The sequence below is a fragment of the Trichomycterus rosablanca genome, chromosome 6 (genome assembly GCF_030014385.1).
Source record: "Trichomycterus rosablanca isolate fTriRos1 chromosome 6, fTriRos1.hap1, whole genome shotgun sequence".
In the NCBI taxonomy this organism is placed as follows: domain Eukaryota; kingdom Metazoa; phylum Chordata; class Actinopteri; order Siluriformes; family Trichomycteridae; genus Trichomycterus; species Trichomycterus rosablanca.
In genome coordinates this window covers 27,373,321-27,387,778 of record NC_085993.1, presented here as the reverse complement: position 1 = coordinate 27,387,778, position 14,458 = coordinate 27,373,321, and the positions used below count along the sequence as shown (strand labels likewise).

The following is a 14,458-nucleotide window of genomic DNA, read 5'->3' as shown; positions in this document are numbered from 1 at the left end:
TTATTTCCCCATTTATTATTTTTTAGCCATGATATTGTTCTTCCTTGGTTAAGTACCCTGCAAATGGGTTCTATCTCTTTTGCAGATGAGGCATTACACCTGGCGCCTCGATCGCAAGGCACTCACCACTCTCTGACATCAGTGATTTCTATAATTTAATATACGTCTTTCACTTCTTTGTAGTGGAATTTTGGCATTTTGTTATTACTTGAACCAGACATAGTTGTTTATAAAATTTCACTATTCTAAGGCTAAGCCATTATTTTTTTCATGTGTTTCCACTTTTAAATATAATAGCAGTTCTATGAAACACCTTGACGGTGCGGCTTGGACACATCGTCAGTGATGAACCCAGGGTCATTGGGTGTTTCGGGTCTTTAATCATCAGACACCCTCACCTGGGCGACCCAACCGAGGGTGATCAGTCCCCGGTTTGTGTCCAAGCATCGCGCTACTCCATACATCTCCCCTTTTGATCCACAGCCACCTTGAGGCTTTTTCGGCAGCCTCACTGATGTTTCTGGTGGCTCTTCGTTCTAGCAACCCATTTATGCCAAGGAGCTTGAATGCCCGGTGCACAGATTGCCCCAGGAAACCCCTGCAGCCCACCTCAATTGGTTCGCAGCGGGCTCGCCAGCCACTCTCTCTACAGGCCTCTACCAGCTCCAGGTATTTGGCCTTCTTACGCTCATGGGCCTCCTCCATCCGGTCTTCCCAGGGGACTGTAAGCTCCAGCAGCACTACTTGCTTAGTGGACTCAGATGTTAAGACCATGTCAGGCCTGAGTAACGTCCTTGCAATGTGCTCTGGGAACTTCAGCTGCCTCCCAAGGTCCACTTTCAACTGCCAGTCATGGGCTGTGGCTAATAGCCCAGTCGAGACCTTGTGTGCTGCCTGAGGTTTCTCTCCTGCCCTGATGAAGGTGATGTTGTGCCTTGCTGGGAGCTGATGTTTCCTCTGCTGGATTCCAGTACAGATGGCATCAGCTACTGCCTTCAGCACCTGGTCATGGCGCCAAGTGTACCTCCCCTCTCCCAGGACTTTAGGGCAGCAGCTTAAGATGTGCTCTAGGGAGCCTCGAACCGTGCACAGTGGACAGACTGGTGTTTCTGCTAGCCCCCAGCAATGCAGGTTGGATGGGCTTGGGAGGACATCATACACTGACTGGATCAGAAACTTGAGTCTTGCTGGTTCTGACTTCCAAAGCTCTGTCCAGGTGATCTTCCATGCAGATGCATTGTTCCAGTTAATCCAGGCTCCTTGCTGACGCATGGCCACAATCCTGCTGCGGCGTTCCTCCTCCACCCCTGCACGGATCTCCGCCTGGACCATCTGGCGTCTCTCTTTCCCCTGGGCTTTGTCGTAGCATTGTCTTGTGTAGCTGCCAAGCCCAGCCCGTCCAACTGCCACCGAACCAACCAAAATGCCATGCCTCAGCCTTGCTTCAGCCTGTTCAACTGCCTCCTGCGCCTTCCACTTCCTTCCGGTTCTAATGGTGATGCCTGCGGAGGAGACCCTGTTGTCAGCTGAGTCTCTGTAGAGCAGCACCTCCCTGGCTCTGGTGACTTTGAACTCCTCTGTCAGACCAGTAAAAGGAAGCTGCAGCTTGTTGGTGTGCCCATACAGGGCAATGCTGCTTAGGCTCTTCGGCAGGCCCAGCCACCTGCGCAAGTACTGGCTGATGTTGCGCTCAAGGCCCTCCACGATGGTTATTGGGACTTCGTATATCAACAGTGGCCACAGGAGTCTCGGCAGGATACCATGTTGATATATCCATGCCTTGAACTTTCCTGGGAGACCTGACTTATCCACTGCTGATAGCCAGTTTTTCAGCTCCGCTTGCGTTGACTGGATTGCTGTCTTGTCTCTAAGAGTGCTGTCGAAGGTCTTCCCCAGGCTCTTGACAGGCTTCTCCGACACTGATGGAATGAGGACTCCCTTTAAGTTGAAGCGATACTTCTCCACCACTCTACCTTTCCTCAGGACCAGAGACCTGGATTTGGCTGGCTTGAACATCATTCTCGCCCATGTGATGATCCTTTCTAGTCCCCCCAGGAGCCAGCGGCATCCTGTCACTGTTGTTGCTGTGACTGTCAGGTCATCCATGAAGGCTCGAATCGGAGGTTGGCGAATGGCCGATCTGGACAGGGGGCCCCTACATTCCACTTCTGCTGCTTTGACCATCATGTTCATCGCTAGGGCAAACAACACCACTGATATGGTGCAACCAGTGATGATGCCCTTCTCTAATCGATGCCATGCTGATGTTATTGTCCCAGAGGTGAATCTCAGACTAAAACTGCTGTAATAGTCCCAAATGAGTTTGTTGATCTTCTCTGGTACATGGTATGTTGTCAAAGCTGTTGACACAAGCTTGTGAGGAATGGATCCATAGGCATTGGCAAGGTCAAGCCAAATGACTGCCAGGTCCCCTCGGTTTTCCCTTGCCTCCCGTATCAACTACGTGACCATTCCTGTGTGTTCTAGACAGCCTGGCATGCCTGGGACTCCTCCCTTCTGCACTGATGTGTCAATATAGGAATTCCTCAGGAGGTACTCAGTTAGCCGGTTAGCAAGAATCTTGAAAAAGATCTTGCCTTCCACGCTGAGCAAGGAGATGGTGCGGAACTGTGAGATGTTGCTTGCGTTCTCCTCCTTGGGTATCCAGACACCTTCAGCATATCGCCACTGCTTCGCTATCTTCCCCCTCCGCCATACTACCTTGATGAGTCTCCACAGCCTCTCAAGGAGTCTCGGGCAATGTTTGTAGACCTTGTATGGTACTCCACTCGGCCCTGGGGCTGCGCTGGTCCGAGCATCTCTCACTACGTCCCTGACTTCTGTCAGGGTGGGCTCATTGACGTTAAACTGGGTGGAAGGTTCTGGTGGTATAATCAGCTCTCTACAGGGGGGCAGATCTTCCTCTCTCCTGCTGTCACTGTATGTGTCACGGAGATGTTGATTTATCTCCTCTTCTGGGCAGGCCAGGGTCCCGTTCTGTTTCTGCCCTAGCAGCTGTTTAGTGAATCCAAAAGGATTTGCTATGAAAGCAGTGCGCTTGCGAGCCCTCTCTCTGCCCCTTTTCCTGTGGCACTCAGCACGTCGGAGGGAAATAAGCTTCTGTCTTAGGATGTTCCTGAGCTCTGTAAGGGCTGGCCTTTCCTCCTCTCTTGCCTTCCTGTATTGCTGTTTTAGGGCCTTCATTTCTTTCCTGAGCTGGGCGATCCTGCTCTCACGCCGGTTTGGCCTGGCGGTGTTCTTGGCCTTTGGTTGTTTAATGCCAAATCTCTCAGTGCCAATACTGATGATTAGAGAAGACATCAGCTGGAGTCGCTGATCGACTCCCCCCCTGGATACTGTTTCTAGGGTAGCATCCACGTCTTCATCCAACTGGCGCCACTCAGTCTCCTTATGTGCGGCAGGCCATAAGACCCGACGATATTCCGATGGTATGCTAGGTGCAACATGTAGAGCGTGGAGGTTCTGGACACTGTGGGGTTGCTCCGGGACCTGCTCCTCCTCCGTCTCACCAGGGTCAAAGCTAGACATTGGCTCTGTGCGTTGCTCAACTTGCTTCCTCCTTGTGCAGCCCATCCTGGCCTGGTGGATCCTCAGGCCTCTCAGGTTCTTCCCACATAAACAGGTTACTCTCGTTACCGTTAATCCGTCGCTCATGTCTTGTACCTTGAGATCCGTCCGTTTGGGATGCTCATTCTCCCCCCCTCTCGGGCACCCCTGGGGGTATCTTTCCTTGGGACTTTCTGTAGCTTGGTATGGGTGCTCCCTCACGGGAGCTGCAGCTCGGGGTGCTGACCCTCGCTGCCCTGGTTGCCGTCTCTCCGTGCTGTCCACTGTCTCTAGTTGTCACCGCACTATTCATGGTTGTCGTCCAGCCTTTCCTGGAAGTCACTGGCCAAGCCAGTAGTAATAGTTCTATGAAACACCTTGACGGTGCGGCTTGGACACATCGTCAGTGATGAACCCAGGGTCATTGGGTGTTTCGGGTCTTTAATCATCAGACACCCTCACCTGGGCGACCCAACCGAGGGTGATCAGTCCCCGGTTTGTGTCCAAGCAGAAGTATATCACCTTAAAGAATCCATATAGACTGAGCATTGTACTCCAAAGCTGCAATGCCACTTTCCTGGGTGGCTTCAGATTAAGGCTTGGCAAACCTCTCTGTACAGGTGTAAGTCTTGCAGGCTCGAAGTTCTACTTTGTTACATTATGGAGAATCTGTCTGATTCTGTCTGAATCTGATGATTTTGGCTTAAAAGGTGGATAGGAACAAAGACTCATTAAGGAGAGTACAAACTCAGTTTGAATTGTATAAGCTAATCTAAATTTGAATTTGCATTTGAAGCAACTCACACTACTATATAAAATTGTCTAACGTCTTATAATTAAAGTTATGTTACTTAAGTTATAATTGAACTTAAGAATTATTTAGTTACATTTGTAGAAGAATGTGGAAGAATGAATGCAATTACGGAGACAACCAGGAAACCACTTGTAAACATGTGTACATGAGTAAAATAAGCAAATATTGTTTTGTTGTGTTTGTATATTTATTAGAATTTTATCATCATGTTTTACACTTTGGTTACATTTATGACAGGACAGGAAGTTACAGGTTACATATGATTCATCCGTTTAAGTTTAGTGTCAAATACCATCACAGGCAATTTTGTATCTCCAGTTTACTTAACTTTAATGTCTTTGAAATGTGGGACGGAACCAGAGCTCCCAGACAAAACCCATGCAGACGTGAACAGCAAACTCCACACAGAAAGCAAAAACAACACCACCAAAAATTACCATACCCACAGTGAAGTGGCTGGTGGTGGTGGCAGCATTATGCTTTGGGGCTGTTTTTCTTCAACTGGACCTGGAGCTTTGGTCATTGTGGAGGGAATTATGAACAGTTCCAAATATCAGCCAATCTGGACACAAAACCATCAGACCCCTGCTAAAAAGCTGAAGATGAAGTGGAATTTTGCCTTTTAGCACAACAATGACTCAAAGCGTACCTCCACATCAGCAAAAGAACAGCTTCACCAGAGGGGAGGGCCCAGACCTTAATCCAGTTGAAAATCTGTGGGGTGACCTGAAGAGGGCTATGTATAGGAGAGGCCCCCCGCAATGTGACAGATTTGCAGCACTTTTGCAGGAAAGAGTGGGCGAAGACTGGCAAGTCAAGATGTTCCATAGACTCCTACTCAAATACTGAATGTTGTCATAAAATCAAAAGTTGCTTCAATCTAGTATTAGTTTAAGTGTGTGCAAATTTATGTAACCACTTTTTGTAGGTTTTTATTTTACCAATATAAAGTTTTTAGTTTGATTTTAATTTTCACATTACAGGAGGAAAAGTTCTAAAATTATTGATCTTGGTCTAATTTTTTACCTCACAAAAACCTGCCATTGTAACAGGGATGTGTAGACTTTTATATTTACATTTACATTTTCGGCATTTAGCAGACGCTTTTATCCAGAGCGACTTACAGAAGTGCTTACATAGTAAACATTACCTTACACTAGTTTAAGTAAACAGCAGTCCAAGAACACAAATCTGCTAAAAGCTGTTAGAACTAGAGATGGACCGATCAGGGTTTTTGGCACCGATTCCGATCTCCGATCTCCTTTCAGGGACTCCATGGTTTTAAATAAACACCAGCTGCTACAGAACATTTTGTGTGACTCTCTTACATTAAAAAGCTTAATTAAAAAGCTTAATTAAACTGCTATTACCACAGATCTGTAACCGAGTCAGACTCGTTCCGTCTAAGGAGCTAAAAGTTTTCTAAAAGTTCAGCAGATGATCCTGAACTAACGAATTTGGTAATGAATAAACTTTTGCCTCGGATTGGCTCTGTAACGTCTTCTGTTCTCATCTACATCACAAGTAAGAACCGCTTACGATTTACCAAAGTGAACCAGGAGTTTATATAACGTGCTGATAGAATCGACTCAGATGTGACCGGGTTGAATTATCTTTTTAAAGTAAATATTACAATCAGCAAAATTACATCGTAAGAGCTTTCATGATGGTTTCTGTATGATTGTTGATGAATGGTGATGTGATGGTTGGTGCTTCGTAGCTCAAAGTCTGGATCAATCCACTGAGCTGTTAACTTAACATGGTCTTTATATATCACACGATCGGATCGGCTACTTTTAGGAAATATCGCCGATCGCCGATAGCATATTTTGATTAAAAATCGGCCGATACCGATTCGTAGCCGATCGATCGTCCCATCTCTAGTTAGAACCAAAGTGTTTTTTTGTTTTTTTTTAAAGAAATGAAAGAGTGTTAGTAAGTAAGTACAAGTCAGCATAAGTGATTAGTAAAAAGGTGGGTTTGTAATCGTTTTTTAAAGACAGCAAGAGACTCAGATGTTCGGACAGACAGAGGAAGTTCGTTTCACCACTTGGGTGCCAGTACAGAGAAAAGCCTTGATGCTTGTCTTCCTCTAGTCCTAAGTGGAGGATCAAGTCGAGCGAGACTAGTGGCTCGGAGGTTGCGTGGTACAGAGCGGGGTTTGATTAGACCACGAAGGTAGCTTGGGGTTGTAGGCGAGCACCAGTGTTTTAAACTAAATGCGTGCAGCTACAGGAAGCCAGTGAAGAGAACGCAGCAGTGGGGTGATGTGGCAGTGTTTAGGTTGGTTAAAAACCAGGTGAGCAGCTGCATTTTGAATGAGCTGCAAGGGTTTAATAGTGGACATGGGAGCTCCTGCCGGGAGGGAGTAGTCCAACCATGAGATTACAAGTGACTGGACCAGAATTTGAGTGGCTTAATATCCACTGGAAAAAGTGCCTTGGAGTTTTGCATTGAAGAATTGCGTTTTGCTGTTACCCAAGAGAGAGGTTGCAACCAAGTACAGTGTATCGAAACTGAGAAATGAAATAAAATAGTGAATCTATTTTAAATTCTATTCATTTATTTATACTTGGCTTGTTTTTTTAAGTTTAAGACATTTTGCATGTTCTTTGGAAGCTCCTCCAGTGACCTCCAGAAAATTGTTGGTGTATCCATGTGACTGCCGTGACTGAGGCTAAATCTTGCTGCAATAGTGGCTGTCCTTGCGAGACACCGAGAGCTAAGGTGACCTACAATGTGCCCTTAGTACCCTTCTGATATATGTTTAGCCTCTCTTTGTCCTCAATTTGTGTGTTTTTGTTTTTTTTCCAGTTTCATGTTGTTTTGCAACACTTCACCCAGATCTGTAGCTGTGTTTCCATACAGATTCTGTAGCTTGGCACAGCTTCTGGAGAATCAGCTGCCAGTGTGTCAAACACAACTACACTTTGCATGACTCAGGTTATAATAAAATTAAAAATTGGCACCGAGTGGGAAGCAGCCAGCAGAAGATACATTGGGAGCTTTAACATGAACAGAGGAATTCCTTCCTCTGTATTCCTTCATCACTTGTGATCCCCAGCTGGCCTTGCTTTCCTGTGACACCGTCAATATGTCTGACTGGGCCAGTGGCACAGCTGAGACTTATTCCTAGGTAAACTAGTGCATTTTAACATGTGCCACCTAAGCTCCCGAAAACTAAACCAGTTTAGTTTCTAGATTTCTTGTTTATTATAGACGTTTTAATTATTTCATTTTTTTATTAAATATTATTAATCACCACAGAATTTAATTTGGCATGTAACAAAAGAAGAAAGTAACTAGAGAGGCATAACAAAATATGGTAAGGGTTTGGGAAAGTAGTTACAGTACCCACTTGCTCAGACAGGAAAGATGCTGACAGGCATGGGAGCACAGAATTACTTAGTAATGTCATTCCTGATCACACACACGCAGCCAGTAAAATGCAAAAAAAAAGAAAAGATAATTGAGGTAAACCAAAATGAAATCCAATGAGGTACAAAGTATCACACCTATACATATGTACATAAAGACTCCTCTTTCTGGCTGCCATGCAAACACTTATTACCAACAATATCAAACTACAATTGTAGAGCAAAGAAGAAAGATGATACCATATTGATCTATTAAAATCACTCCCAACCAGTGAACTCCAAATGTTTACCTGAAACATAATACTCATTTTCAAATAGTGTCAGGTTAGGGTGAGAGCAGCTGCACTGTTTCTTCCTGTCTGTTTGGTTTAGGCTTTACCCTTTTGCATGCAAGAACATTAATAGAGCCTAACATAACTATAATTTCCATACCCATTCAAATTATTTTAATGTACTTGCCATGGTTTACTATTACACTTTCTGTGAAGTACTTACATTTCAGCCCCAGTGTTTAATAGCTTTTCTTTTTTTATTTAGAAATATCATAGCTCTTGCTGCTGAATAGATCATCGGACACATGGCTATGCATCAAATCCTTCTCCAATCATTACTCTGCTCCACAGCATATATAAATATTTACCTCATTATTCCCTCCATGATTACTCCAACACTCTGTTTTTCTTGCAAATCTTCACTGAAGCATGCCTGTGCACATTTTAGCAAGAGCTAAACAGTTAAGACTGTAAGAAAGTAATTGAGTCTTTCCGAATCAATTAGCAAATGTTAATTACTGTGAATAAGTAAATCAGAGCCTTCCACAGAATGCAGACAAAGTCATGCTATGCATAATCCAGCCTACCTTTTTTGATAGCTGTATTTTTATTATTTAAAAAACCTATTACAATTTTATGACACGTGTAGACCCTGTTGCTACACGTGTCTCACAATGTCAGTTGTTTGAAAAAAAAAAAAATGAGTGTATCCTGTATTGAAGGAGTCTACCAAGGAGGGGCTTTTTGCCTTCAGTTCAGCAATTTTGTGTGATTTGAATAGACAATGAGTTTTTGTTTTAGAGTAGTTGAGGGAAAAAATCTGCTGGCTGTAAAGTATATGGCATTGTTATGGAAGTTATTAAAGAATTTTACATTTGTATTTCTCTTCCTTTGGCTTTGCGTGGCCCAATTAAGTGCATGTGCAAAGTAAATATGGATTTTTAAAAAGACAGACTTTACTGTAACAGGGTGGGTTGCGCCTCGCAAGTGATGCATGAGGTAAATCCCTGTAGCTGCAATAATTATTCTTCTTCTTCTTCCTCGGCCTTTGTCCCGTTTGGTTGCGGTGTCGGCTCTCGGCGGATCATGATCCGCATTGATTTGGCACAATTTTTACGCCGGATGCCCTTCTTGACACAACCCTCCCTATTTTATTCGGGCTTGGGACCGGCACTACAATGCACTGGTTTGTGCATCTAGCGGCTAGGTATCTATGGGACAATTCAGTGTTTCCAGTTAGCCTGGCTGCATGTTTTTGGACTGTGGGAGGAAACCGGAGCACCCGGAGGAAACCCACGTGGACACGGGGAGAACATGCAAACTCAGCACAGAAAGGACCCGGACCGCCGCACCTGGGGATCGACCCAGGACCTTCTTGCTGTGAGGCGACAGTGCTACCCACTAAGCCACCGTACCGCCCCCTGTAGCTGCAATAATTGGGGAAAAGAATCAAAGTACAGAATGCTTGACCAAATTAGAACAATATTGTGGCTATAAAGCCACAAACAAAAAAGGGGCAAATGCAAATAGGTGGCCAAAATAACGTAAATAATGCAACATGTGAAAGACCCACAACAGAGAAATTGGACAGAACAGGCATAGCTTAGAACTGAGAAATAGTTGTCACAATATGACAGGCTGCTCTAGCCATCTGCAACAACCCAGTTCTAGGCAAAAATGAAGGATAAGGAATCATAAATGCAATCCACGGAGGCAATAAACGAGCGGCATGCAAACCCAACCAAGATACTGTATGTGGATTTATAGGTGGAATCTGCTCAGGAAAGGGGATGTCGCACTGCCTCTGAGGCAATTTCTGTCCCAGGGTGGTATCCTTCCTAGAAAGAGATAAGTGTGCTGTCATCCCACGCCAGCATAATACCGAATCAAACCAAGCGTGCTATCACAGTTTCAGAAAAAGCAGGTTTGCTAAATGGAGGAGCTCGCCTAACGGTGAAACAGAAACAGTGATATAGAAAGACTCCCACCTGAAGCAAATTAATGCTAATGAGATGAATGTTAATTAAAATGAGCCACACATCTGCAGTTCCATGCCCTCTCTGCTGGCCAAAAATGGCAACGCAGAAGCACACGGCTTCAATGCGACTCACAGCAGCTGAGCTGCGTTACACATTACTGTACATTACTGTAGGAACAAAGCAGGCAAAGTCCTTCCTTGTGGGATGTTGTCTTATGTGCAGGTGCATTGCAAGCTGATATAAGAGATGGGGGATCTCTTATCTCTAAGGGGATTATAAAAGGAGCAGTAAAATATCCCATATATTATTTCTGCTCCACTAATCTTTCCATTATGAAGGATTTAGACTCGTTGTGTTCTCCTAACATCCACAAAATTTATCCATCAGTCTTTCGGTTTGTAAATCATGATTTATCAGTTAAAATGCTTTTATTGCTTCAGAGTTCAATTAATGTGTGCTTTACACCACATATGCTTATCACTGCAAATATTAGTCTAAGGCTTCTGTGTGGCTGCTTGGCCAGTCCTTGAAGCTGCCACGTAGCAATTCTTGTGCATATGTTGCATTCAGAAGGAGTTTGGAATTCAGTAGTGTTGGAACAAAGGACAGGCTCATAACAACTAAATTATGCCCCATCTTGGCATCATACTGTTTCAGAGCCTTCTGTGTTTTAAATTCTGCAGTATCATAAATCAAGGCTTTATCTTGGAGCATAAACAGCCCTTGCAAAAATACATTCATGCATGTTCACACTCTCTTTTACTTATTGATGCATTCAGTATTCTTAATTAACCAGGGGATAATTAGAGTAGCATCATGTTGTTTTGCTCAGGGATTGTGTCCTTGGAGAATTTTCCAAAATAGTGCTCGGGAAAAAAACATAGATCCTCAGGTGAGTGAGTAAAGTTTTATTTTGGAAGGATTTCTCTTTTTGTTGCTGATGTTTTATTGTTCTTACCATCTATTAAAATGATGATAAAGAGAGACATGCTTTACAAGTTTTGAATAAATTCCTTCTCGGCACTTATCCTCAGCTTGTTATAGGAAAGGGACTTATTGTGGTGGGTTGGTTTGTGTGCCTCCTTGCATACTGATTTCTGCTCTGTCTGTCTTTCTTTCTTTCTTTCTCTGGGTTATTTATAGCCGAATCTTGCTGTGTGGGGCTGCTGGGAGACTATGAAAGCCTTTTCATGTTTTTATAGTAATTAGAAGAAGGAGGTGAACACTGTTGAAACTGCTGTTCTGTAGACATGTGCTGTTTTCAATCAAAGTCTGTGTTTTTATCGATCTGTGTTCTTTCTACTTGTCCTGCCGCATTTGATTAGAGTTAGCTATATTTGGTGCTTTTTCTCTCCCTCATTAGCTATCTCTGAAACTAAAACAACAGTTCAGCATGCAACTGACAAATAGTCACTGCTGTGTTTTGTTGTTGTATGTACCCAGTGGCTTCTCTGAGTCTGTGTCTGTCTGCCAAGAAAATGGTAATAAACCTAAATGTAAACATTTTCTTTTTTGTGTGCAGATTCTCAGATGGAGCAGCCTGTGGAGCTCTTAAGACCGCTGACCTTTGACTGCATTCCCACAGGTAAGACATGGAGTCTGTTCTGAGTGTTAAAATGCTGTTCTATTCAAAGGTGCGTCGGGAAGGAGGGGTTAAGTGGATGAATATGCTGTTGGCTTGCTCATAATGGCTGTTTGACTTGAACATCCAATCTGTTTTTCTCCTCAACAAAAATGTAGGGATTTGTTACTGTGGCTTTAGTATGATGCCACAGAAAACATTCACCCCATCATTTGGAGGTCACAAATTTAAGCCTCAATGATAAGATATATTTTGCCTTAGCTGGGAGTCCACTGGCCCTTCTTTCTGATTGTCAGAGATTGCAGGACAGTGTTGTTGCTGTTGGGCTCCTGAGCAAGGCCCCTAAAGCTAAATTGTTTGAATTGTATTTAAAAAGCCATAAATGTACATTTTCATGCAATTTTCCCTTTATTATTTATGTGACTATAGACAAACCAGAACATCAATAGGCTTATATGTTTGAATGAAAGCAGAAGAGTTAGAGAATGCCTTCATTGTCATATATACATACATACAACTTTACATATCCCATCTTGTTTGGAAAGTGGGGTCAGCAAGTATATAAGTATATATTATTGTAATGGAGTATACATATAAATATCAATTTAATTTGTTAGAATATATGGTAAATGATGAGAACTTCAGTTAATTTCATTGTCCAACATACTTTTGTAGATCTGTAGTTTAAAATGAAATTTGTTAAAACTTATAATTATGCAATAAATTTACAGTAAAGTCAGTCAAAATAAAAGTGTGTGACTTGATTCATCTTAAAGACAATTTAGGTGTCATGATTTTACAGTTAAAATGTACAGTATTTATGCTATAGAGAGCTGTGTAAAATGTTTTGCTCACACTGATGTATTAAAAGCACAAGTTCAGTGTTCTGTTTGAAAAAGTGAGCCAGCAGTACCGGTGTATTCGATTCATCTCAGCGTAATGCCTTTATTTAATACAGTGAAAAAAGAGAGTGCGAAATAAGCGAATAAAATCTAAGGCTGTTCAATATCAGTAACATTTCCATCCAGCATGATAATGATTTAAAAGAGGCAGTTCATTCGAAGTATGTTATGCTTTTCACTTCCATCTTTTTCTTTTTGTTCCTACTTACATTTTCTGTAAATCATTTCTTAATTTTTCTGCCAGCGCTTTAAGCCATTGTTGGTCTAAAGCTAAAACCCCTTGATTGGATCATTACTGGTCGATATGCGGCTTATTAAATGATAAAGTAATAAACTAGATAGCTTTGTCTTCTGATATCAGTCAATCAGCAATGTATTTTGCAATATTTACAATATTTGCAAGGTCCCACAATTTTGTCATTGCACCATTAACACACTTAAACACAACTGTTTACGCAAGCAAAGGGCGGCACGCTGGCACAGCAAGAAGGTTCTGTGTTCGATCCCCAGGTGGGGCAGTCCGGGTCCTTTCTGTGTGGAGTTTGCATATTTTCCCCGTGTCTGCGTGGGTTTCTTCCGGGAGCTCCGGTTTCCTCCCACAGTCCAAAAACATGCAAGTGAGGTGAATTGAAGATACAAAATTGTTCATGACTGTGTTAGACATTAAACCTGTGAACTGATGAATCTTCTGTAACGAGTAAATACTGTTTCTGTCATTAATGTAATCGAAAAGTGTAAAACATGACGTTAAAATCCTAATAAATGAATAAGAAAGCAATAATATGTTGGGACGGTAAAACATTTACCACTTTGTAATATTGCCATTCTTTCTCACACCACCCAAAATGCAAAAAAGTGTTACAAACTTTGAGAAAAGATACTACAAAATTATTTAATATTTTTTGTCTGTACCAATCACAAAAAACCTACTAGATTCTGATATGATTGTATTGTAAAAGCTGGTAAGAAAATGGAGTGTCAATTTAAAAACTACATTGTACTAAATTCACAATTCCTCTGTTCCTAAATGAAGGCTATTTAGTTGTGCATTCTTACAGCACACTGTTAGGCTCTTTACTTTGCGTAAACGGAAAACTAATGGAAATGGGAAATGGCTGAAGCCCTGCAGGTGAGGTCAGACACTGATGTCAGAATTGTCAGAATTTTTGCCTGTTCTCCTGACAATGTTTTTGCTTAACAGTTGAGCCACTTGTCCCCCTCCTCTTTTTACTCGCTTAGCCATAAATGACATCAGACATACAATATGCGGCTTTCCTCGTGCCAGCCTCTTTTAGCATCTATTAATGCCAACTAGCAGAGACCAACCATCAAATGTACCAAGATCATGACGGATTACAGACATTAAACCACTATGCCTGGCATTGTCTTACTAAAAAAATTTTTAGAAACTTGAGCCACCAGCTCAGGGCACAGCGGGTCTGTAACAGGAGCCCGAGCAGTTGAACAAAAAGCTTGAGGAAGCTAAAACATTGAAGGCTGAAATGGCCAGCAATATTGTGACTGAAAGTACAATGTTGTTGTTATGTAAGCAAATTTACAGCTTTACGGGAAACCAGGAGGCTAGCAGCCAGAGAAATTGAATCTTTTAATTAAATGAACCATCCCATTTTCTGTGCTTAAGGATCTTAAGCGTTTGCTGAGCCTCGATCAGTTAATCATTTAAAGAGGAACAGTCACAACTGTTCTCTTTACTAAACAAATGGTAAAACAAGATGCTTTAAAGAACTTTTAGAGATACAGGTGGTGGGCCAGAACACTCCGTGTTTGCTTTCTATGTTGATATATTTTTGTTTCAGAACTGAAGGGAAAATGCTTTATATATACACCGATGAGCCATAACATTAAAACCACCTCCTTGTTTCTACACACACTGTCCATTTTATCAGCTCCACTTACCCTATAGAAGCACTTTGTAGTTCTACAATTACTAACTGTAGTCCATCT

General features: G+C 42.6%; 1 protein-coding gene and 1 pseudogene across 3 annotated transcripts in view; one reads left to right on the top strand and one right to left on the bottom strand.

Annotated features, from left to right (window-relative positions):
- Positions 1–421: 421 nt before the first annotated feature.
- On the bottom strand, positions 422–3,609 carry LOC134316424 (uncharacterized; annotated as a pseudogene).
- Positions 3,610–11,479: 7,870 nt separating this feature from the next.
- LOC134317001 (histone deacetylase 4-like) overlaps positions 11,480–14,458 on the top strand; it is a 76,052-nt gene continuing 73,073 nt past the window's right edge. For all 3 annotated transcript variants that reach the window (XR_010013155.1, XM_062997633.1, XM_062997632.1), the window contains exon 1: positions 11,480–11,594. Coding sequence is in view for 2 of the 3 variants with exons in the window: in XM_062997633.1 (XP_062853703.1) it covers positions 11,540–11,594 (55 nt within the window). In the remaining variant the exon portion in view is untranslated. The remainder of the gene's footprint in view (positions 11,595–14,458) is intronic.